Genomic DNA, 25,626 nt, shown 5'->3' on the forward strand with positions numbered 1-25,626 from the left:
CTACACAGTGGTCTCGTTCTTCCACGGCCCTGTCCGGATGTTGCCCATGCCATTGAAGGACGAGACTTCACACATGTCTCCCTTGAGCAGCCCGTTCTGGCCGGGTCCACCGAAGGGCAGGGACTGTGTCCTCCGGAGCATCTCGAAGTGCCCTGGGCCGTGGGCGGACTCCCTGCCTGGCCGCAGGGGGCAGCTGTAGAGCACCGGGCTGGTGTCGCTGCCCTCGGGCTGGCTGACCAAGGGGCAGGGCTCACCCTGGGCATAGCAGGCCAGCGTGTGTGCCCCCACTGGGCCCTCGAGCGAGCTGGGAGGGCTGTCTGTGCGTGAGCTGCGGGGGCTGCCGTCCAGGCTGGACGGGATGTGGTAGGCGTACCCCTGCTCCACCGAGGCTGCCCGGTGCCGGCTGAAGTAGGGAGGCTTAGTTCTGCCCTGGAGACACCTGTGCAGGTGTGGGTCTTGCCCAAAGGCGTCCCCCTCGTGCATGTGGACGTGGGCCGTGTCCTCCATCAGCTGCTCACAGTGCATCTTGGCGCAGCACGGCGTGGCCGGGGACAGGCAGCTGACGTGACTCTGGGCAGCCTGCAGGTTGGTCACCTTGCAATGGCCAGCAGGGGCATGGCCGAAGCCCCGCGGCTTGGCTGGACACGGTGCGTCCTGCAGGCAGGCCACGCGCGCCAGTGCATCCCCGTTGGTGTCGAGCGCGGGGCAGGCAGAGAGCTTTGTGGAGTGGGCATCCCCGCGGGAGGGGCAGCAGGACCACCAGCAGTGCCACACGTCATCCCGCTTGGCACAGTGGTGGATGAGCACAAAAAGCCCCAGGGTCACGCAGCAGGTGCCGTACAGGCAGCTGAAGACCATGTCCAGGAAGTGGCCCTGAGACACGGCCAGCGCCCCAAAGGTCCAGGTGGCCGTGAACAGGAACAGCGTGAAGGCCGCGGCCCGCAGCTGGGCCTTGAGCGAGTGCTCGTTCTGCAGCAGCGAGGCGGCCAGCGAGCCTGGCCGGGCCCCGGGGTTGTGGCTGGCCTCGGGCCCAGCCAGCCGCTGGTGCTCCTCTGGCCGCACCCTCAGCTCGTACCTGCGCTCCGGGTGGCGCCGCAGCTGGACGTAGGTGCCCAGGAAGTACACGCAGGTGACCAGGGTGATGAAGGCCACCGGCCCGTAGAATGCGCCCAGGCTGGGCTCCCAGGCCATCCAGCAGCTGCAGGAAGAAGGGGGTCAGTGAGGGGTCGCGCTGGGGCCGAGCACCTGGTTGTCCTGGGGTCACGGGAGGACGTTCTCTACGGTGCGTGAGTTTAGTCGTGGTGAGGAGACAGACGCAGACACGCCCACCCATCCTGTTGGGGCCAGGACAGCGTGGGTGGGTGTCTGGGCTCTGGGGGGCTGGCTGCGCACCCCTCTGCCTTTCCTCCCTGCCTCAGTGTCCCCAGTGCTGGAGCCCCGAGGGAGCAGAGCCAGTGTGTCCCACGGTCTTGGCCTTTTGGGGACAACCGAGGAGAAGAAGCCTGGGGCGGGTGGGCCGGGAGGGCGCTGGCGTGGGGGGCATGACCGGAGGGGCTGGGGCACTGGGCGCTGGGTGTGGCTGTGTATACCCTGAGCTGGTCCTGGGGTGCAGCCATCTCACGAGCAGCAGCCCATAGCGCCCAGGGAGGGGGGCTTGGTGAGAAGGGGTCTGCTGGGGGGGAGGGCAGTCTCACGGGGCACCCCCGCAGCAGGTGGCCCGGGCATGGGGAGGCACAGGGCACTGGGAAGGAGCCTCCACCCGCTTGGTGCCCTGTACTCACTAGGGCATGTCCTCACTCTCCATCCCGTAATTCCTGATGTTCGTGGCGGCCGTGACCCCGCAGATGATGAAGGGAACCCCTCCGCTGATCAGGTAGAACCTGTGAGTGCAGAAGGCCCACTCGGTGCCTGAGAAGCCCACCTGGGCCCTCAAGGTTGGCCTCCAGCAGCTTGGGCAAAGGGGGGGACCCGTGTCCTGACAGCACAAACCCCCCTGAGGGGCTCCTGCCAGAGCCGGGCCTCCCCCTCCCCCGGCCTAACCCCTCCCTTCCCCTCCTCTCCCCTCCCCCATCCGACCCCTCCCCCACCCCTCCCCGACCCTTCCCTCCTCTCCTGTCCCCCAACCCATCCCCCCTCCCTCCCCACCCCCTCACAGCTTTGCGCACTGCCTGGCAGCCTGGCTTCTCAGCTGCTTGGGACACATCTGACCTCTGACTCCCCCGCCCTAGGACAGCGAGCAGTCTGGACGGGAGTCGGCACCCACTCTGGGCGTGACCTGACCTTCTTGCCAGCAGGGCCTCAGCCGGCAGCTCCATCTGAGGGCATTCCAGTGTCTAGTGTCTGACCCGCTGAGGCCGGATCTCAGGAATGTGAGGAACGGCCAAGCACACAGGCCACAGACACCTGCCCTGGGTGTCTGGCCGCAGAGCATGCTGGTCCGAACGAGTGAGGGTCGCAGTGGCCGAGGGGCCGGCTTGCAGATGATCACCGGGAGGGGGTGCCACCCTCCTGGATGCCCCAAACACCCTAATGGGCCGATGGGCTCTTTGTCCCTGACGAGGGGAATGCCACGGTCCCGGGTCCATGGACGGGAGCAGGGTGACCCCTGGGGACTTTGTGCCTCCCAGAATTCTATATGCAGAGAACATGTCCTTCAGAACAAGACAAACACAGACATTTTCTGACAAAAATAAAACTGAGCGAATTTGTCAACAGCTGACCTTCAAGAAATGTTCAGTTTTCTCCTTCATGCTGAAGAGCTATTGCACCAGATAGAAACCCCAAAGAATGGAGAGCATCGGAACTCTATTAGGGCAAACATAGAACATTTTGTTTTCTCTTAATTAAAAAAAAAAATATATATATGATTGCTTGAAGAAAAAATTCTAATGCTGCCTAGTGGAGTTACTAACACATGTTGACCGATAGATGCCGCATCTTTGGCACCAAGATGGTGGGGGGAGATGGCCCCACAGGTGAGACTTCTGCGCACACTTTATATGAACTAGTGTGACTCTCACACCAAAGATATGGGGGAGAGTCCGTGGACTTTGATCCCTAAGGCAACATGAAAAATTAATAGGCAAAGGGCTAATAGATAATTAAAATGAAATGTAGAAAAATATTAAAATAATCCAAAAGAAAAAAAATAAGACAGGAAAGGAGGAGCAGAAGGAAAAGAAGAAGTAAAACCAGAAACCAGGTGGACAGGTGGTTAAAACGGAGACCTAAGTCCATCCGACGTCCTGGACCGGAGGCCCTGGTGCGGGCAGAGGTGGGCCGCTGCTGGTCCGCGGAGGGGACGCAGAGAGGCTGTGTGGGCACACTGACACCGGAGGACGGACTTCCGGAGAAGGAGATAAAGAGCTCATTTTTGTCGGAGTCAGCAGAGCCCACAGGAGGACACAGCGGCCGTGTGCGCATGGGGCCAGAGACTCAAACTACGTGAAGCAAGCGAGGACAGAATCACAGGTTGGAGCAGACAATCAAAATCACCGTCCGCAATCCGGACGCCCTCTCTTGGTGGTAAAGACACAGAAGATTTGAGCAACAATACGACTCCCTTTGCCCCAAAGCTCTTCCTGGAACATCACGCCCAGTAACTGGCGGCAGTCGTTCCCGCCATGTGCGCGTGGTCTGCTCGCCGTGGCGGATGACATGTGTGCCATGGAACGAGCCTGGGTCGCGTTACCAGGGTTGTGATCACACAGCGCATACGGTCTGACCTCCATGGAGTCCAATTCATCAGTAACAACAAGGTAACTGGGAAAAGCACAAATACTTGGAAGCGAAACGACACACTTCTTAAATAATTCACCGGTCGAAGAAGAAGTTGTAAGGGAATTTAGAAAATATTTTAAACAAAACGAGAAAGGAAAACAACGTATTTCTGGGAGGCAGCTAAAGCAGGGCTCGGAGGGACATTGACCACGGCGAATGTTTCTGTGGGATGAGCAGGGAGGCCCGGTGTTCGTGGCCCGGGCTCCACGCGCCAAGGCAGAAGAGAGCCAAGTAAGCGCAGAGCCCCCAGACGGAAGGAGAGCAGACCACAAGCAGTGCAGAAAGCCCCCCAGCCCAGAGTGGACGTCTGCAGCAGATGGACAGCCCTGCACTCACACCTCACGGGACGGAGAAGAGGGGGATGCAGACCCCCTGCCTCCCCAGGGCAAGGACGAGCCGTTGCCAACACCTCAGCAGCTTAGATGAAGGTCATAAATTCCCTGAGAAAAAGATAAATTAGCAAAATCGAGGTAAGAATTAGGAAATCTGAATACTCTCTATCTGGTAAAAAGGTTGATTCCAATATCCACAAACATCTAACAGAGAAACTTCCAGGCCCCTCAGGTGTCACTGGGGAATCTGGTCCCACGTCTAAGGACGAGATGACACGAATCCATCTTCTATGGGCTTTTCCAGAAAATGAAGGAGGGGCACTTCCTGACTCCGTTTGAGGGACAGTGGAAGCTGGTCCGAAAACCAGCGGAGACATGTGAACGCCGGTGAGCACAGACCCCCGTCCCTCTAACAGCGGATCAGCCGACAGAATCAAGGACTTTACCAACAGGAGAAAACATCACGACAGGTAAGATTTATCGCAGAAATGCAAAGCGTGTTACTCATAAAATGGAAGTAGCTTCTCATGGAAATGCAATAAAGAGACTCCATGTGATTATTTTATAGACGCAGTCAAAACACTTGACAGAATTTAATACACATTTGTCATAAGAAATCTCAGCAAACTAGGCACAGATAGACTCTCCTTGATCTGCTGAGCCACATCGACGGCAAAGGCTTGTGTGCTGTCCCTGGGGCGCCGGGGCTCCGAGCAGGGCTTGCGTCCCACGAAGCCAGCCCCCAGCAGGCGTAAGAAGGACGGGGTTGCCGGGGCAGGGATGGGACGGCGAGCCTGGCCTGGCGGCCTGAGCGAGGGGGCTTGTTCCTGCTGACGTGTACAGAGGGGAGTGGAGGAGCCCTTCAGGGGTCCAGCCTAGCACGCAAAGTGGGGCAGTGAGCCAAGCCAGACAAAACTGTAGGGAAAACATCCCCTTGCTTTAATGGCTGGAGGAGAATGCCCCAGCTGAGTGTGTGCTTGGGGACCTGGCCTGGCATGGTCCTGGCCCACAGCCGTCTGTGGTTCTGCTCCCAGCGCTGACCAGGCCCGAAGCCCTTCAGAACCTGCAGAAAGCCACTTTCCCCCGAGCCATGCCTCCACCCTCAAGTCAGACAAAGACCCTGGGGTTCCCGCCACGAGGTCCCTTTAACTCACGAGGTGGCACAGAGGCAGGGGCGCTGTGACGGGAACGGCATGAGGCTTGCTCTGCTCCAGCAGGCTCAGCAGCATCTGAGCTGGTCCCTCTGGTGTCCCGGGGAAGACAAAGGGGCGGCATGGCTAAGCGTTCAGCACCTGGGGTGAGGCCCCCTGTGGGTGCCCCCACGCGACGCAGCCTCCCTCGATTCCTGGCCAGTCCCAGGGGCTGTGCACCGTTCCCAGGGGACCGGACAGGTCCTCCAGTGAGTGGAGGCCCAGAGGCAGCCAGGGCCCTAGGGCCCCTGGCTCTCGGGGACCGCGTCCTCCAAGCCCCCCGGCCGCGCGTATCCTGCAGGGTGAGGCGGCTACAGCCCCTTCCCCTGCCTCTGGCCAGGACTCTCAAGCCAGTGGGTGCCTCTTCCATGGCCGGGGGCTGCCCCTGCCTCTCCCTGAGCTGCGTCAGCCGTAAGTTGCCAAGCCCCTGGATGGGCAGCCGAGCTCGGCTCCTGGTGGGACACGGGCTCTGTCGGCAGAGGGCGCTGCAGGCCGCAGCAGGTGCCCCCACCTGAGATGGCTGTTCTTGAGGCAGCTGCTGGGCATTCAGCATGGTCGACATATAGGACATCTGCAGGGCCTGTCCCGTCCCCCATGCCGACTTCTGCACCAGCCTCAGCGCGCCCTGTGGCTGGGGTCCCCTTTGGCCCCGTCACCTGTCGACCCAAGACACACCCTCTCCCTTGGGGGGCTCCTGTTGTTTCCTCCTGGGCATCCCGTCCTGCTGTAGTCACTGACCCACGTCTCTTGTGACATTGAAATCCCGTCCACTGGATCGGCCCCCTGCACAGCCCCAGAAGACACTGGCCCATCTAGGACCACTCATGGCTCTGTGTTCCCCGGTCCCCACACAGACCACCCAGGGCAGGTCTGCCGGAGGTCTGGGAGCTCACCTGGCTCCCCGGGCCAGACCAGCTTCTTCCTTTAGGGGAACGTTTCTAGAAAGAAGTGTGAACCAGGACCCCGAGGAAACTCCAGCCACTGCCCCTTGACACTACACCAGACCCTAGGATGCACACAGGGCAGGGCCATAGGCAGCTGGGGAGGAAAGGGGGGTGGGGTCCTGGCTGGGCTCCCTGAGAGCATGGGGACAGTGGTGTGGGGCAGGTGGGAGAGCCCAGCGATGGCCCAAGAGCAGAGCAAAGCAGCATTTAGGGTCAGGTGGTCCGAAGAGTAAGTGGAGTGGGTATGGGATATGCATGTTCAGGAACGTGAACTCCGCCCCTGCTGTGGGCTGATGATGGCCCCCAGAGCCGGGGTGTGCTGACCCTGTGCTGTGGAGGGACCCTGTGGATGTGACTGAGCGGCAGATGCAGGGACCCGGGATGGTCCGGGGCGGCCTGGGTGGCCTGATGTCGCAGGGGTCCTAGCAAGGGAGGTGGAGGTCAGACGGGAGGGAGGTCGCTGCAGGGCTGGCTGGGAGTCAGAGGGAGGCCCACAAGGAGCGTGGGTGCCTCCAGAAGAGGCAAGAAACTGTCTCTCCCCTGGAGCCTCAGGTGAGCCTACCTGGCCACACCTGGATGTAGCCCAGGAGACCGATTTTAGGTTTCTGCCTGCCAGGACCGTAAGAAAATATATGTGCCATTTTAAGTCAATAAGTTTGTGGTGGTTTGTTACATCAGGAGCAGGAAAGGAATATGATCCCGAGCCATACCTGGCTCTTAATGTCCCCACAGCGTCACGTGGGTCGGAGCTGGATGTGGACGTGGGCTGGGGAGGGTCACACTTGAGGAAGCGCAAGTGCACCTCTAGCAGCCGTGAGTAGGAAAAGCTATTTGTGACCCACGTGGCCACATGCTCGTGTGAGGAGCACACAAGGAGCTCCAACAAATCAGCAAGACAGACAGATGACCGGAAGGACAATGGGAACGAGACTTGAACGGGCGCTCCACTGAGAGAAAGCCCAATGCTCGCAGGAGCGTGGTGCTTGCAGGGTGCAGGCCGCGGCCGGGGAGCACGGCGGCTGCGTGGATTGCGGGCCGGCAGCTGGGGGGCCTGTGTGGGTGAGCACTCGGGAGAAGCGGGGCATCCGGGCCACGGCATCCTGCCCACAGGAGCGCCTGTCCTGAGCCCAGCTCAGCTGGCCAGATGCAACCCACATGGACGGGTCTGAAGAAAGCCATACACAGTGAAAGAACCAGATCTAAACAGTGTAAGTCGAGTGGGTCCACCTGTACACACAGCTTGTGATCAGTGCAGACAGAACGAGTGTCTGGGGACCCATCCTTGGGTGGTGAAACTGTAAAAAGAGGCCATGAAACTCCCAAGAGACAGGACAGGGGTGGGGGCTGGGTGTGGGCACGACCCCGGATGCTTCCGGCAGGGCAGGCTTCCATTTCTTCCCCTGAAGGGCACAGGACAAGTTTTGTAAGCATGCACTGATGTTTTAGGCATTTTGGGGGGTCAATGTTCTATTTAAAAAAACAAAACAAAACAACCAAGAAGAGAAAGGAGCAGATCTCTCCCTGAGCCTGTGGTGCACCCGAGCGTCCACTGTGCTGGGCCTTGGAACAACCTCAAGTTGCACACGCGCCTGAGGCCGACTGGAACCAGGCGTGCAGCGGGAACAGACCAGCTCCTGGGACCCGGCGGAACTCCAGGCAGTGGGCACAGGGCCCTCTGGCAGCTCCTGACACCCAGGAGACCAGGCCACACTTCTGCTGCCACGCACCTGCCAACTCCCAGCACACGGGACACGGCCTGGTCTTAGCCCCACTGGAAGGTCAGGGGCACCGTCCACACCACACGCCCTGTTCCTGTGCGGCTCAGCTCAGGGAGTGTGCAGCGTATGCACATGCCCACGCACACACCCGCAGAGGGCCCACGCGGGGCCGGGCGCTGAATGTGACAGATGTACTGCACCGGGGATGCACGAAGATGGGCCCTGTGTCCAAGCGGGAGGCCTCCTGGGAGCCTCCCTTTAGTGAGAACCCGGGGGTTCTGGAGGTGGAGACCAGAGAACCATCTGGAAGCCTGCATCAGGGCTGGCCAGGGTCCGCAGCGTGGGGGCTGGGGCGCCCTCCAACCCCTGCTGAGATCCCTCCCCGTTTATTCCCACACAGCCCTGGCTCTCTGCCACCAAATGAGCAGGTGTCAGCCGCGGGGGAGCGGGGGGGAGGGGTCGGCGCCGGTACTGGCAGCTGTGGGCCCACGGGACCCGTCACCTTGGCGTCTGCCTCTCCGAGGACAGGCAGCTGTGGACGCTGGTGGAGCAGGGACTCTGTGGCACCGTGTCCATCAGAAAGAGGGATGGGCCCAGGAGGATGCGTCCCCCGCAGGGCACGGCCGGCCACTCACCAGCACTGTAGTGGCAGTGATGGTTTGCCAGACGCAGACTTTCCAGCCACAGGCTCTTCTGGGCTGGCTTTGATGGTGTAAACGGGCCGTTTAAGAAATCCCACTTTGTGAGCATACAGCCAGCAACTAGCAAGTCCCCCAGAGCTGCCGGAAACTGGACCTTAAAATCCAAGCATCTGCCTCCTGCCACCTGTTGGCCACGCCTCTCCTCATGTGTGGTCACCTGTGAGCAACGGTGGGTGTGCGTCTGAGGGGTCTCCATGTTAGGAGTTCATCGGACACGTAAATCATCAGGGCTGGGGTCCCCAACAGGAAAGCAGGGAGCCGGGACAGCTCAGACAGAACCACGCTAGCGTCCCGTTTGACCGCTCAGACAAGACCACGATGGCATCCTGTCTAGCAGCCTCTGCAGGGGTGACCTTTGCAGCACGACCCGAAACAAAGCCACTAACCACGAAACACTGGTCGCTGTCACAAGCTGAGGCACTTAGTCTCCGGATGTCAGCCCACAAGACCCATCAGCACGGGAGACGGGGGCGTGATCCAAGCCCTGACTGGCAACACCTTGGCAGCGAATCCACAGGGGCCCCACTCTCAAGGTCCTGGAGAGAGCTTATAAGAACCCCCAAGTATGAATGGGAACCCGGCAGCCCTCTCGGGGAGCTTTGTACTCTGCCCTGCTGCCCAGCGCTCTTCATCTGGTCTACCTCTTCCTTCCTCGAAGCGGCGCGGCCAAGACCCCGGGCACTAAGGGAACAAAACTCCTGTAACAAGAGAGAAACCCCTGTAACGGGGCATAGCAGACGGCTTCCCCTCGGCTGCCGGGCCAGGTGTCAGAGACAGCGGGGGGCCCACCATGGGGTCCAACCGCCCGGCGGGGGCAGGGAGCCCACCTCGCCCTCCCGGAGGGTTCTGTCCGCCGGCCAGCCGCACTCCAGACGCGCCCCCTCCCCCAGGTCAGCCCGAGGAGCTGCTGTCCGGTGTGACAGTCTCTGCGGGCGAGACACAGGGAAGGGGCCGGCGAGGACACGGGATTCTCAGCGGGGTCCCCCCGTGTCCTGAGGGAGGAGCGGGGCCAGTCTCGGGGGAGGGGTAGCCGGCGGTGGGAAGGACCGGATTTGATGGGCGGGGGGTGGCCTGCAGCCTTTGGGAGGCGGCCCTGGCAGGGAGCCCCAGAGGCCCTTGGGTGGGGCGCCCAGACAGCTCTCCCAACCCTGTGCATCTGCCGCCACGACTCCAGCTCACAGCGCCGCGTGCCCAGAGTGGTAGGCTTTCCACCTCCATGGCCTGTCTTGGAGGCATCTTCACTGCACACCCCTCCGTGCCTTTCCTCGGTGGCTCTTAGTGTGTTTCCTCCCTTGACTTGCAGCAAGTCTTCACAGAGGAGGCTGCCCGCCGAGTGCGTCGTCAGACGGGTCAGAGACCGCCGCCCTGCTTGCACCGTCTGCAAGGGGCCCAAGATCTGGCTGAGTCCGGATTTGGGGCCCAGCTTCCGCAGACTCAGAGCCCTTGGCTGTTTCTGTCTCCTCTGGAGTCTGTCCTGTGGCCTGCTACTGACCACCCAGGTGGACCCTGCGCACGGGCATGTTCACCCAGGCCCGGGAGGCAAGGGGGTGGGAAGGGCACTCAGGAATGCGGTCCCCGGGCTGCAGGCTGGTGCGGCCTCACTCAGGTGATAGAAAGAGGGCCAGAAGCCCTTCTAGAGACTGACCATTCTGGCCTCTGGACCCCGATTAAGCCACGCACCGCCAGAAGGCACCTCCTCTCTTAAAGAGTGTCCCCCAGGACTCCTCAGCCCGGGTGCTGTCCTGCCAGTGTCCCCACTCATGGAGAGCACCAGCGACGTGCTGGGACCGTTGGTCACCGGGAAGCCGTCCGGGCCAGGTGTGGACACGAGGTGACGCAGCACAAGCGAGCTTGAAGAGCACGAAGGTCATGCGTGTGGCTGTGGGGGCTGTGGGAACCTGCCCTAGGCACTGCACCCCACGTAGGATCCGTCTGACAGGCGCTCAACTCCGGGTCCAGTTAGCATCCTTTGTGCTGGTCAGGACTTCCGAATTCCAAGAAATCAGGCTGATGGTTTCAGCCGAGACCGAAGAGGCCCTTTCATACTCGTCTAAGTGCCCAAGGTGCTCGGAGGTGCACAGCACTCCGATCCGCAGTAGCCACACAGGTTTGGAGAACAGCTGTTCACAAGACCTTGGGGGTCACGCAGAGAATGAGAGCCATGCCTGTGCTGAGCACTGGGCATGGAACCGGGTGCCCCGGGATGACGGGGACATACTGAAACTCTGCAGTACCGTGATTCACTCTGGCAGGTGCCAGGCTGTGGGGCTGCACGACCCCTTCTGCCTGAAAAGGGCTCCAAAGTTCCAAAGCCAGGTTTGGGAACCAGGACCTCTGCCCCCAGGGGTGGCCTTGTGGGGTCATGGGAGGTCATGGGCATCAGCCTGGGTGGGTCATGCTCTGTTCACCGAGGGCCCTGGAGCCCCCACCGCTATGCAGGGCAGCCTCCCACCTGGGTGCTGCACGGGCTCCTGGGGGCTCCTGCGGCCGCTTCGGGGGGGCTGTATGAAGAGCAGGTGCCAAGTCCTGCTTTCCCAGGATTCCCTGCCGTCCCAGAAGGGGCTCCTGCAAGAGGGAGCCCTGGGGAACATCCCTCCGCTGGGCAGGGCCAGCCAGTTTGGCACCAGCTACACATTGGTGAATGGTGGGCAAGTGCCCTTCACCACAGAGCTCACTGCGTCCAGACGTGAGCACCTGGGTCTTAGGAGGCAGCTGCATGTTTCAAGAGGAAGCACCATCAATGGACCTTAAATAATAGGGAACGACTTAGGTGCACTTTATCAGGAAGGCCAGGAGGGGTTGTGAAATTAGGGTGTGATCACATGCAGCTAACTTGGGAACCGGGCCTGAGCATCTAGAGAATCACAGCAGGGGGGTCTGTTTGACAGTGAGGCACGTCCCTCGGCTAGCTGCTCCGGTCTGAGACAGTGTGTCCCCAGATTCATACCGGGAAGCCCCACCCCAAGGGGAGGGTGTGGGAGGCAGTGGGCTTCCCGCAGTGGGTAAGCATGGAGCCCTTGCGAACATGGTCAGTGCTCTTACAAAAGAGACCCTGGAGAGCCCCCTGCCCCTTCCGCCCGCGAGGACACGGTAAGAAGTCTGCTCCCACCAGAACCGAGCCCACTGGTCCCTGACCTCAGGCGTTCAGCCTCCAGACTGGGAGACACATTTCTGCTGTTCATAAGCCCCAGCCAGTGGCATTTTGTTAAGGCAGCTGGCATGGATGGAGACCCTAATGGAGGGAGGGGAAGCCTGGGAAGGTGTGTCTGCTGAGAGCCCTTGCCCAAGGGGGCTGAGCAGCGTGGCTGGAAGTCTCCACGGTGTGCTGGGGGCCGTGATCCTTACATTGCCTGTAGTGTCGCCCATGGGGGTGAGACAGGAAGAGAAGACGTGTGAGCAGCCGTGAAAGCAATCCGAGGAAACACCCGATGGGCCACTCTGGTCTGGAGTCCGCAGCACCACGCGACCTCTCGGAGGCGGGGGCTGGCCATGACCCCGTTCTGTGGACAAGGTGAGCTCAGAGTCCGCAAAAGCAGCCCTGTTCTTTTTCTTCCAGCGTTTCTGAGCCAATCTGTCCCTCAGCTTGTCTTTCTTCTCTCAGCCTGGGGTTGGAAGCGAGCAGGGAGGCGGCAGCCTTGTCTGGAGGATGCTGGCTGCACCCGGTGGCCCGGCCTGCTCCCCAGAAGGCGTGTCGGGGAGCCTGGCTCTCTGGGTGTTTCCTATACACCTGACGGGTAAGTCGCCCTTTGTGATGGGCTGGGTCTTAGGAACGTCTGCCTTGCTCTGGGGTCTGTAGGGTCAGTACTGGGGCGGCCGAGCAGGCAGTCCCCAGAGGAAACTGACTGAGTCACAAGCCGGCTTCCAGGGCGGAAACCCCGTGTGTGTTCCGTTACCGGAGGAGGGAGGTTCTGTGTGGACCGTCCACCTGGAGTTCACCTTTGCTGATTCAACACCGTCCTCACCATCCTGAGGAGGAACCACACTCAAAGCGGCTGAAACCCTGGGTGGCAAAGCCAAATCCTGGACCCCTGCCTGTGTGCCTGACCTACTTTCCGACCACCCGGTGGAATTGCCGGGGCTGATGGTGGACCCCAGCCGGGCCCCTAAGAGGGCACCTGCCCCCTCCTGCTGAGGTGAGCGTCCCTGGTTGTGCCTGCGTGGGCCTGCGTGGCACAGAGCCGCCCCCTCTCAGTGAGTTAAGTGAACTTGCCCCTTGGAAACCTCGTTCTTGGCTCCTACCATGGGACACGGCTTCACGCCTGACCCCACAGCTGCGCTCGCGGGACCTGCCCTCCGGCCAGAAGGGAGCATTTATCATCCTTGGGCCTGGGTTCTTCCAGACTCAGTCCTGTGAGTAAAATGGAATATTTAAACTAAGGTTATTCATTCAAGGCCAATTTAAAAAATATTTATTGAATCCCTATCATTTCCCCATTGAGCGTGTAGGTGCCAGGGTCTGAGGACACAGCCCTTTCCTCGGGCCCGGGGAGGGTGCTGCAAAAGCTCCAGGGTCATGCACTGAGGTCATGCGGGGGCGGGAAGAGGGCAGGTGGGGTCTGAGCATCTGGTCGTGGGGGCTCTGGCTGGCGTGGTGGAGAAGCCGGCTGGAGGCCGGGGCCAGGCCGGGCAGCAGCGGACGGCCCTGCGTGCTTGGGGAAAGGGAGTGCACAGCCAGGCCTCCCCCTCAGAAGGGAAATTCTGCCCGGTGGTGGTGGGACCCACGGCCACCAAGAAAGGAGCCAGAGGCCTGTGGGGGATGGAGAGGTGCAGTGCTGGGGGGCAGAGTCAGGGCCTGGGGGCTCCCTGATTTGGGCAGGGGGACAAGAATAATCTGGAGCAATGCTAGCTTTCTGACATGGATGATGGGATGCTGAACTGGGGACGTGGGGATGGGTTCCTTCCTCGTGGACGCACTGGTTGGTTTTGTCAGGAGCCCCAGGGAGAGGCATCAGCCTCCATGGCATATGAAGGTCTGGATCCAGGAGCGTGTGGGCACTGGCGTGGCCCCAGTGGGGTGGGGCTGGGTCTGGCCGCAGAGACCCTTGGGGTGTCTTGAGAGAGAGTCCATGTGATGGGCAAGATGCAGTGTCCTTGCCTCAGAGAGGCCCTGGTGGCGGGTTGCTGGGGCTGGCAGTCTTCCTGAGTCTGTCACCCAGTCCTGCCCCTGCAGAGCAGCTCCTCTCTTGGGCCGACCCTCTCACGCCCTCCCCCCAAGGTCATCATCCTCCAAAATGCATCCTGCACTTCCCAGCACTGGCCTTGCCCGAGGACCTCGCCCTCCTGCCTGAGAAAGACAGAGCATCCGGCCGAGACCTGCACCCTAAGCTGAGGCTCTGAGTATCCTGTCCCAAGCCACACCTCCAAGGCCTAGGGCAGCACTTTAGTGTCAAAGACCTCATCCCTTGGTTGCAGGCAGTGACACCCGGCAGGAGGCGCCGAGTCGGGGCTGAGGGACAGGGACGGGATTCACACTCAGCTGACAGCCATACCTGAGCCCCGGGCAGGAATGAGGGACTCTGTGCTTCCCATCACAGTAATGGAGACGTCCACCCCAAGCCATGGGCCACTTTGGTGGAGCTGGACTTTCCTTCCTTCAGCTCGCCACTGAAGCTGGCACAGGTCTCGAAAGGCCCCCGCCCTGAAACCTAACTGTCTATGGAAATTAAACAGTGTGCTACACATCCCATGGGCCATGGAAAACAATCACAGGAAAATCAGAAAATATTAAAATGAATGACAAAACATGCCCGAATCATGGGACACTGCAATAGCATCGCCTCAAGGGAAATCCGTAGCTGTGACCGTGTACGAAAAAGGCAGAAAGACCTCAGACTAGTCTAACTTTCCACCGTAGGGACTAGCTAGAAAGAACATAAGCAAAGTGAATTCCCAGCTAGCAGGTGGACGGGAGCGGTGCAGACTGGGGCAGAGGTCGTAAAATAGAGAAGAGGAAAACCACACAGGAAATGGATGAACGGCTCCTATTATGCTGGACGTCCTGGCCAGAGTGATCATGCAGGAAGAATTAAACTTAAAAGCGGTCCAGACTGGACAGGTCTCCATATGCCGATGACGGGACCACAGACACATGATCCTAAGGAATCCACAGGAAAGCTCCCAGAGCTCGTGAACAAATTCAGCAAATCTTCAGGACACAAGACCCACACACAAAATTCAGTTGCGTTTCTGCATGTAAGCAACCATCAACCCGAAGATGAAGGAGACAGTCCCGTTACAATAGCATAAAAGCAAGTCTTAGGAAAGAAATCTAACCCGGTGGGGCAGGACGTGTGCACTGGAAGCTGATGCTGCCAGCAGAGATCACACAGACCCGCGGACACAGAGAGCCGTCTGTGTTTACGGATCGGATGCTGTTAATGTTACCATGTCAACGACTCTTCTTGAAGGGATCTGTAGGGTCCAGGCAAACTCCACCAGAACTCCAGTGGCCACTTTTGCAGAGATGGAAAAACAGATCCTAATGTTCATATGGAATTGCAAGGGACCCTGAATAGATAAAACAATCTTGAAACACGAGAGCCCTCTGTCCCCTCTGCTCCCTGAGCCGGCCCTGACTCGAAGGCAGCGCATCTGACGCCCGGACTTGGGGTCTCAGCCCTGGCGGTCCCTCTGCTGAGTGGGGACCGCCCCCAGGGCTCAGGCGGGAGGGAGAGTCAGGCCCAAAATGTTCTTCCTCTCCAGAGTCCTGTAAAACTTTACATGAATGTGGTTGCCTTGAAACCTCTAAACGGTCCTGGTTTTCCCCAAAGTGGCGCAGAGTGGGCCTGTGGAGAGAGGAGGCAGACCCTGGTGTGGGCCGCAGGGAAAGCTCCGCTACGGCAGACCCCTTGCCGCATCTCTGCGGGCACCTGGCAGCGAGGTCAATGTGAGAAGTGAGACAATCGCCCTCTTGTTTCTCAAAAAACTGCTCTGAGTTCACACAGAAGGTCCGAACCCACAGCTACTTTCTTTTTATTTCTCATTGGAAAACTGCAGAGCAGGGAGGACACAGGCCTGCCTGCCTGCCTGCCGGCCGTGTACCCAGCTCTGGGCCCTGCCGCAGGTCAGCGGGACCTGGTGTACTGCTCTGCTTAGCGTAGGGCAAGGCCTGGCAGCACGAAGCCTGGGGGCTCTCCCCTCCCTGGAAGACTCAGGAGCTACGTCCCGTGCTGGGAGTGGGGTCAGGGACGCAGATACAAGGGTGCCTACTGGGGGCCAGTCGGAAGAGCATCGCTGGTAAGGAGGGCAGATGGCAAGTCCAGGGGGGTCTGGGAGGAAAGACTCTGGTCCCCAGCCTTCAGGGTTCCCCCCCCCCAACGCCAGGCCTGGCCAGAGAAGGTAGTGGAGGAGGGCAGGCCCTCAGCAGAGCCCAGAGCCAGTGTCCTCACTCTCCTGAGCCTCATCCTGCCAGAGCGGTCGTCACCTAGGGAGCTGCTGGAATCACATCACACTCCCCCCCGCCCCCCAAGGTCAAGCTTCTGTACCAAAGAAGAGGACACGGAGGGAGAGGTGACAGTGGTATTCAGACAGGAACAGCACAGGTCCCAGAGTGACCGGCAAGTGTGACACAGCCAGCTTAATGCACAGCCACCGAGCCCATGCTCCTCTAGTCCTGGGCCACCTGAGCCCACAGCCCACGGGACACATGCCCACAGAGCCCACGGGACACATGCCCACAGAGCCCGCAGGACACATGTCCACAGAGCCCACAGCCCACGGGACACATGCCCACAGAGCCCAAGGACACATGCCCACAGAGCCCGCAGGCCACATGCCCACAGAGCCCACAGCCCACGGGACACATGCCCACAGAGCCCGCAGGCCACATGCCCACAGAGCCCACAGCCCACGGGACACATGCCCACAGAGCCCGCAGGACACATGCCCACAGAGCCCGCAGGATACATGTCCATGGAGCCCACAGGACACATGCCCACAGAGCCTGCAGGACACATGCCCATGAAGCCCACAGCCCATGGGACACATGCCCACAGAGGCTACGGGATACAAGCCCACAGAGGCCACGGGATACATGCCCACAGAGCCCGCAGGACACATGCCCACGGAGCCCACAGGACACATGCCCATGGAGCCCACAGCCCATGGGACACATGCCCATAGAGCCCACAGCCCACAGGACACAGGCCCATGGAGCTTGGAGCCCACAGCCCACAGGACAGCCACTGATGAGTTTTAGGTGCATATGCCCATGGAGCCCACAGCCTAAGGGACACATGCCCACAGAGCCCATAGCCCATGGAACACATACCCATGGAGCCCACAGGACACATGCCCATGAAGCCACAGCCCACGGAACACATACCTACGGAGCCTGGAGACCACACCCCAAGGAACACATGCCCATGAGGCCACAGCCCACGGGGCACATGTCCACGGGGCACACAGCCCACGGGGCACATGCCCACAGAGCCCACAGCCCACAGGACACATGCTCATGGAGCCCACAGCCCACAGGACACAGACCCACGGAGCCTGGAGGCCACAGCCCACTGACGAGTTTTAGGTGCACATGCCCATGGAGCCCACAGCCCAAGGGACACACGCCCATGGAGCCCAAAGCCCACGGGGCACATGCCCATGGAGCCCACAGCCCACAGGACACATGCCCACGGAGCCCACGGGACACAGGCCCATGGAGCCTGGAGCCCACAGCCCATGGGGCACATGCCCATTGGGCTTCAGCCCATGGGGCACATGTCCATGGAGCCTACAGCCCATGGGGCACATGCCCACAGAGCCCATAGCCCTTGGGACACATGCCCTCTGAGGCCCGGGGCCCACTGCTCCCTGAGGCACCTGGGAGTCTGGTTCATTATGCGCATGTGACACCATCAGGGAAAAAGGCTCCAGAATATTCTGCAGCCGCCATGTCATTCTTCAAAAAGCCAGGCAACTTTTCAACCAATTACAGACCAGGACATTCATTCTGAGAGTGATTCTTAAACCCTAGGGAACAGGGCCTCCCTGGCAAGAAGAACGAGGTATGGACACCCCGCCTCCCTGGCCCATGTCAGCAGAGTGCCATGGGCCCTGCTAGGTGTGTGGCAACGGGTCTGCTAGCTCCAGAAACTCAGGGTCAGAAATACCTCTGGTGGAGGTCACCTTATTTATTAAACAACACAGGGCATTGTTTTATCTGCCTCAAAATGAGTTCTTCTGATGAGTTTTAGGTGCACTGAGGTATTCCCTGATGGCCCTTCAAATTTGGACCTGGACAGAGTTCAGTCCAAGGGCCTGCGTGTCCATGACCCAGGGCCCAGGCCACAGCCTAACAGTGGCATCATCTGCCCCTCACAGGGACCACCTGCTCACCCTGAACCCTCCCAGCTTGACCAAGTAACAGTCTCCAAACCCACCTGCCACCCAGCCTTGAAAGGCCCAGGCCACGCGGCCACCTTGGGATTGGTGACTGAGCCGCCTCAGTTTCTCCCAGCTAATGAGCAGGTGCCTCAGCTCAGTGAGACCCACGAATGAACCGCAGCCAAGGCCGGAGCACGGATCCACCGCCCAGAGCTGTCTCCACTGTAGCCCCTTGTGGTGTGGAGCTCAGTCACACAGAGGCGCGCCCAGCAGGCAGAGGGGCACACTGGCCCCCTCACCTGTGGCTCCAGCCCCCAGCACACCGCTCTACCCCAGCACCCCGACATCCCATCTCTGGCACCCCACCCTGCCCTCAGTGCCCCGCCCCAACCCTGGCCACCTGTGCAGGTTGGCTCGTCCTTGGACCCCAAGTTTCCCTGTGAACCAGTTTGGTGAGACCCCCGGAAGGTAGCCCAGAACCGGTGTGGTGGACGGGTGGCCAGGCACGCGTGTGCTCGGGTACCTGAGCAGGGGCTGCTTGGGGTATGGCGGTTGGTCTGCGCTCGGGCACGGTGGGGCCTTCTTGGTCACCTGCTTGTAGATGCTCCTGGCGGTCACCCCGATCCACAGCATGGTGGTCAGTGTGGAGTAGTGCAGCAGGATGCCCACCTGCGGGGAGAAGCTGCTCAGCTACACCTCCACGGGCCATCTCCCCCGGTGTGCTGCCCTTGGACCCTGCGAGTTCCCCAAGGCCTGGGTCTGAGCCCTCCCTGTCCCTTTGCTTTTTCAGGAGGCAGCTCGATAGTGACAGGGAATGAGACCAGCAGGAGGGCATGTGGGGTCCCCACTCAGGGCAGATGTCCCCCTTCACAGGGAGGTATGTAGGCAGCAAAGGCTCTGGCACTGGTTGGCTTTGCTGTCCTCTGGAGGGATGGTGCCGGGGAGCACATGGGCCTGTGCACACAATAGCCCTGGGGCAGTCCACGTGAGGCTGACCATATACGTGCCCCTCAGCAGCATGCACACCGTGCCTACACATGGGCCTGTGCACATGGACCTAGGGTCAGCGTGGCCCAGACGTGGGACCTAAGGGCTCCAGGGAGGACTTCCTCTGGGCTCGGCCCCACACAGTTGTCACCAAGTGAAGGGCAGGGCGGTCCTGCAGTGGGGTCTCCCCACTAGGCTGGTGTTGGGGGGTGTGTATGACATAAAATACTTTCAGGATCAGAGGCTGAAGTCCACTCCCCACAAGGCCGAGTTGCTCATTGCTATCAGCAGCTGCCCAAGTTGGTCCCTGGCTGCACTTACTTCCTTAGCTAATGATGCTTTCCCCTCCTTGGTCTCCACCTGGTTACCTATGAAGCAATAACCTGACATTTCACAAAGACAAGTAAATTACGGCTGTAATTGGAAAAGGCATAGATGTTTAAGGAATACAGAGATTCTCTGAATAAAGCTAACATTGCATTATAATGATTTATCAAATCCAGAGTTCAATTTTCACTTCTTAGAAAGCTCTAGAATAATCGATGAGGGGCGCCTGGGTGGCTCAGTTGGTTAAGCGACTGCCTTCGGCTCAGGTCATGATCCTGGAGTCCCGGGATCGAGTCCCACATCGGGCTCCCTGCTCAGCAGGGAGTCTGCTTCTCCCTCTGACCCTCCCCCTTCTCATGCTCTCTCTATCTCATTCTCTCTCTCAAATAAATAAATAAAATCTTAAAAAAAAAGAATAATCGATGAGAACGGGTGGGTGGGGTGGGAACCCCAGAGCTGTCTGTGGTTTCAGGTGGGCTCGCTGCATGCACGTGGCAAGCCCAACATTTTCCTCAGCCTGGCCGGGGAACTGGGGGGTGAGCACCCTCTGCACCTGAACCAGAGAGAGAAAGGGGCCACGTCTGCCTGGCCCTCGATGGAACGGTGGTCAGTCTCTCTGTTCAGGGACAGCAGTGTGGCTGCCGTCACCGAAGAACAGGAACAGTCGGAAGTCCTCAGAGGAACTTCGGGGTCGGGGTGGGGGCGCTGGTTCCGCGGCTGTCCGGCTGCTCGGAGCCTCTCCCGGATGGTGCTCTGCCTCCTAGACACCCCCTCTAGGCTGGACACAGGGAGAGGTCATAGGGACCCCGTCCTGGCTGCCAGACCACACTGCGGCCATCCTGGGAAGGAGGCAGCCACTGGCCGTCACACAGCCGACCCAGGGCCAGCGCTGCCGCTGCCTCACATTATCATGGGGGACCACCAGTGGCCGGCTCTTTGTGTTCATGATGTCACTTAGGACCTTAATGAGACTCCCGGTCATCTTGTTGCCACAGCAACCATCTGTTCTCCAGCCGACCAGACCTTCGGGCCACGTGCTGTGCATCATCTTACCCTGAGTCCGAGCCACACTTGGACAGGGGAAGTGGTCCAGGGCATCCCGTGTTCAGGCGCCAGGGTGTTGGTGAGTTGTCCCTTGTCAGGGCGGGGCAGGCCTAGTTGCCCACCAGGGGAAAACCACGTTTGCTAGGATGAATTGGCTCACAGAGATGTGGGAGCTGAGATGTCTGATATCTGTGGTGGGTAAGCCGGAAGCCCAGGAGAGCTGAGTCCAGGGGCTGGACACTGATGTCCCATCCTGGACAGGCAGAGAGCATCCCTCCCTCCTCTGCCATTGTCCCTAGGCCCCCAGGGGAGTGGACGAGCCCCACAATGGGGAGGGCACCAGCACACACGCACCCAGAGTGATGTCTGACCAGATGTTGGCCCCATGACCAGTCACATCAACACATTAAAGCTCACTATCCCTTCTTATGATGCCCTGGTGGTCCAGCTGCACCTCCTCGGGCCTGACTCCTCTCCAGCGAGTAGTGGGCAGAGCCGGGCATGCTGGGTGAGCTAGGAGTAGCCTCCGTAATAGTAACCGACGCTCTGTCAGTGTCTGCAAAGCACACGCCTGCATTCCAAAAACGTCGGGGGAGTCCCAGGGAGAGTGACCCTGAGGGCTGGCCGGCCCCCCATTCCCTCACCTGGGCCTCAGCTCTGTCCTCTTGAATGCACATGCGGTCCTCTGTCCCTCCTTGCCCGCTGGAGAGCAGGACAGCCCAGCCAGGGCTCGAGTGGCTTTGCTCCCTAAGGTGGGTCAGGGCCCGATGCATGCTTGCAAATGAATGAGTGAAGGAGTCATGCCCCTGCCACCTTGTGGAAATGTAGTTGGGAGGTCAGGGTGGCACCTACTCCAGAGCTCATCGACTGGCCCCTCCAACGGGGGGCCTGAGGGTTGTCACCACAAGACAATCAACCATTTCTCATACTAATGTCATCTCTATAGACCTTGCCTCTCTGGACCTGCCCAGGCCTGTGCCGTTGCTAGGGTGTCTACCCGGCTAACCGGCTGGGCCTCAGATGCTGTGAGGACACCCGGCCTCCAGGAGTCCCCATCGGGGCTGGAGCACGGGGAAAGTTCCCGGTTTTTAGGGCAAGCATGCCAGCCTGCCGGTGCCAGGGCTCCGGAGCAGGATCTCACTGCCCGGTTCTTCCTGAGGGCCCCCCTGCAGGAGCAGCCTCTCACCCGGGGGGAGTCGTCCGCCATCTGTGCAGGAGACAGGTCATCTTGTAATCAAGGTCAGTGCTGGTGCCCCCGAGTGTCAGGTAATTAGGCCCCGGCGGCTCCCACAGCCATCAATAAATGTTGAATTCACAGAACAAAGGCTGTAAGGGAGCAACATGACAGCTCGTGGACGCCAGGTCAAGAGCCTCACTCCATGTGGCCCAGGCAGTCACACGCCCCCAATGGCAGAAACCCAAGAGGTGAGTCCTTGGTAAGATGCTCTTCAGTCCATGGGGCAGCCCCTATCCAGCTCCTGCCTGGGCACTGGAGGGGACCGTGCACCTGAAGGTCACTGTCCATCTAGAGGGGACCATTCACCTGGAGGTCACTGTCCATCTGGAAGGGACCGTTTGCCTGGAGATCACTGTCAACTCTGGAAGTCACTGTCCATCTGGAGGGGACTGTCCACCTTGGAGGTCACTGTCTATCTGGAGGGGACTATTCACCTGGGGGTCACTGTCCATCTGGAGGAGACTGTCCACCCTGGAGGCCACTGTTTGCATTGGAGGAAACTCTACCTGGACGTCACTGTTCACATAGAGGTCACTGTCCACCTGGGCTGAGCTGGGGCCATGAATGAGCAGGGGGGCTGGGCAAGGAGCTGGAGGAGTGCATGGAGAAACTTGGGTTTGGAGCCTCCTCTCCTGGGCCTGGGCCACACTCGGTAAAACAGGGAACCAGGCTGACCACTGGGGGAATGGCCTCTTCTGAGCTCTGTCAGAACCAATGGGTAGTTCCCCCTTTTTAAAGAAAAGCCAGGTGAGGCCACAGGGAGGGAAGAAGACCCTTTGGTGACTTGTTCTCAATGCTGCGATGCTCTGAAGCCCCTCTTTTACCTGAGAGGGGAGCAGAACCTTCCAGAGTGAGGTCGTGAGGTCTGCCGCGGTTCCACGTGGGGGCTGGGCCTCTGTGGCCAGGACTCCCTGGCCACTTGCTGGTGCCAGAGCCTTGGCATCCGCATCTGTGGATTCTTACCTGGCCAGGGGTGGGGCAGCAGGTGGCCCCATCTCCATGCTCCTGCCCTACCAGTCTCTGTGGGAGGGCAGCTCCCACCCCTATTCCCGGGACCAGCACCGTTTGCCGGACAGTGAACGTCCAGTTAGCTGGTCAAGTGGAAAACAAATTCTCTGACAGGATCCAGTGCTGAGCAAAACAATGGGCCTCACATGAGGGAGAGGCCATGATATAGGCGCCCAGGACGTTGAATGGTTCCCTCTGGGAGATGCATCGGGACAAATACTCCGGTGTTATTTCATAAACAAGACAATGATCACAGATTTCCCCTTTGGAAGCAGGGCAGATAAACACTTCACATCTTGTAACAAAACGAGGACACGGGCAGCACTCACCGCCTGGCACAGGATCGGGTACTTGGTGCGGTTGATGCCGCCGGCAAACACTGTGAAGGTCAGAGCCGCGTGGAAGCAGAAATTCAGGAGCGTGTGCCGGCCTTTCCGGCTGATCCGGATGGTGCTATGGGAAATGGAGATTTCCCCTCAGGACCTGGCGTGCAGGTGAGCCCCCTTAGCCAAATCCATGCTCTGTCCACCCGGGGACTGAGCTGAAGACCACCAAGGTGTGACTGAGGGGGGTTTGGGGGAGCACACCCAAAGGACCAGGTGGAGGGAAAGACATAGGGGCATGCTGAATCCACCCTTAGTGTGTGGCTGTTGGATGTTTTGTGTTAAATCAATCTGGAATGCTCTGACTGGAAGGGTTTTGAGAAGTCTTGAACCTGGTCATTGGCCAGATGCTGACGTTGAAGCCCTGAGACTCTGTGGCTTGTCTGGTCACAGAGACAGAGGGTGGGAGGGACCCCCCGCCACACCTCCTGGTTCCCAGGACAGAGTTCTTCCCTCTCTGTGCAGATGTCTGGTACTTCAAGAAGAGGGCATGACTGTGGCTGACTGTGAGCAAGACTGCTATAGCCAAGTTTGTTCCTGGACTAGGATGTTGTCTGCAGCTGTGACCGTCTCCACGACCAGGCCTCACTCTGGCTATCGCCATGACAAGGATTGCTCAGCCCCTCCCCATGGCCATGGCCTTGGACACGCCCAAACCCCCTCCCCATGACTGTAGTCTTGGACACGCCCAAGCCTCACCCCATGACCGTGGCCTTGGACATGCCCAAGCCTCACCCCATGACCCTGGCCTTGGACATGCCCAAGCCTCACCCCATGACCGTGGCCTTGGACATGCCCAAGCCTCACCCCATGACCGTGGCCTTGGACAGGCCCAAGCCTCTTGTTATCACTGTGGTTACGGCCACAGTCTAGGCTTTGCTCATGACTTTGATTCTGGGCTTGACCCTGACCAGGACAGAGACCCCTCCTCACATTTCCCAGTGCATTTGCAAGTGATGCAGACACACCCAGGTCATCCCCCCCTTGCAGGTAGAGGTGGCTAGGAAACAAGCTCAGAAGAAAAACAACGAGGCCCCCCTCCCCCACCAGATTAAAAGGCATAATGCGAAGGTGTGTGAGGGTTCTGGCAGCTACTGTTAACTTCCCAAAGATGTGGGCTCTTGGAGCACCTGAACTGACGCTGGGCCATTGGAGGAAGAACCTATTTTACCTGATGGATAAGAACACAGAGGCCACTGTGAGAAGACCCTGATGGAGGCCTAGAGTGGCAGGGCACGGCGGTCCCTGAGCCCTCGGCCACCCTCGGCTGCAGCCAGGGCCACCCTGGTGCTAGGCAGGTGATCTATGAACTGCCTTCCGGGGACTTCCTGCTACGTGAGGGTCGGTCTCACTGTGGGGTTGGCGTCTGACAGTGAAAGCGTGCGATCTTGAGGCAAAGTGGGGCCTTACTTCTGGTGCACGATGTAGGTGACGACAGAGGTGAGGAGGCAAAGCAGCATGACGGCGGTGCAAGCGTATACCACGGGGTGCAGGAACTCCCCCGGGTACTGGGGCAGGGAGAGGACAGTCTTCAAATCCTGGGAAGAACACAGCAGACCGTGTGAGCAGGAACTACGCACCTGGCAGAGCTGCCTGGAGCCCCATGTCTGGCCCCTCCCCTGTAAGCCACTGGGGTGTCTGTGGAGTCGAGCAGAGGTCTGTGACGGGTGCCCTACTTCCTGGGAATGCACCTATCTGAGGGCCGCAGACGCCATGAGGGTCTGTACAGAGCTGTGCAGAGAGCCAGCGACCATAGCAAATGCCCCCAGCCCCACTTCCCAGCCTCAGGCACACTGAGATTCTGCTCTACAGTATCTCCCAGGAGAATTCCGGGTCATGCCCCTGGAGCCAACTCCAGTCCTGCAGAAAGAGCAGTTGCTCTGATGGGATGGTGTGGCCCCGAGGCCCTCTGGAGAGCATTGCAGCCCAGGGGCAAAGGCCAGAGGTCAAGGGGGAACGCGTTTCCCACAGGGACGTGAAGCTGAGGGGCAAGACTCCTGGCTGGACATGTGAACTGAGGGAGGTTTGTCTTTTTGTCCATCAGACTGGTGACGGGAGCTCCCATGGTGTCGGCATAGGCAGGCCCGAGATTCACCTGCCCCGGGACCAGGTTCCCGAGCCGCCAACAGAAAACGCGGCAGCAGAGCCCAGCGCCATGCGGGCTGGCCTCGCACAGCCCGCAAGGCACCCAGCAACCAAGTCTGGTGATTTCTGCGTGCTGGAGGAGAGGGCCCCAAGGGTACAGACCCTCCCCTGCTGTGCGGGCTGTGGAGGCGCCGACGGGAGCCCTGGCCTCATGCACCTCAGACCTCTGACCTCTGACATGCACTGAGCAATGTTCCAGACCCTTCATGTGTTGTAACTCACCGAGTCACAGGGAAACCCTGCTGTGGACTGAAACCTATCCCTACGATTCGGGGGTTGGAGTCCTCATACCCCACGTGACTGCAGTGGGGCGGGCCTTTATGGGGGTGACTAAGGTCATGAGAGGTCATAGGGTGAGGCCCGGTTCAATAGGACCCACCTCCTCATAAGAGGGAGACCAGGGCACAACCTGCCCAGAGGGAGAGTCACTGGAGGACACGGTGAGCAGGCGGCTGTCCACACGTCCAGGAGGGTGTCTTCAGGAGAAACAATCCTGTGACACCTTGACC

At 59.8% G+C, this 25,626-nt stretch overlaps 1 protein-coding gene across 1 annotated transcript; it reads right to left on the minus strand.

The window, feature by feature from the left end:
- On the minus strand, positions 1–24,504 carry ADGRA1 (adhesion G protein-coupled receptor A1). Its single transcript, XM_028119894.1, has 5 exons — positions 24,383–24,504; positions 22,919–23,042; positions 18,510–18,655; positions 1,782–1,880; positions 1–1,198 (listed from the first exon to the last, which is right to left on the minus strand). Exons 1-5 carry the CDS (start codon positions 24,430–24,432, stop codon positions 1–3), a joined length of 1,617 nt encoding a protein of 538 aa, XP_027975695.1. The 5' UTR covers positions 24,433–24,504.
- Between the last annotated feature and the right edge of the window lie 1,122 nt (positions 24,505–25,626).

This window comes from Eumetopias jubatus, unplaced genomic scaffold, assembly GCF_037043125.1.
Source record: "Eumetopias jubatus isolate StellerSeaLion01/CBP00866 unplaced genomic scaffold, mEumJub1_p1.0 scaffold_17, whole genome shotgun sequence".
Taxonomy (NCBI): Eukaryota; Metazoa; Chordata; class Mammalia; order Carnivora; family Otariidae; genus Eumetopias; species Eumetopias jubatus.

Coding starts and splice junctions, on each gene's coding strand:
- ADGRA1 (XM_028119894.1), bottom strand. CDS start 24,432: ATGCTGCTTTGCCTCCTCACCTCTGTCGTCACCTACATCGTGCACCAG. Junction 23,043..24,382: donor ACCTACATCGTGCACCAGAA/GTAAGGCCCCAC, acceptor CATTTCCCATAG/CACCATCCGGATCAGCCGGA. Junction 1,881..18,509: donor CCCAAGCAGCCCCTGCTCAG/GTACCCGAGCAC, acceptor CTGCACTCACAG/GTTCTACCTGATCAGCGGAG.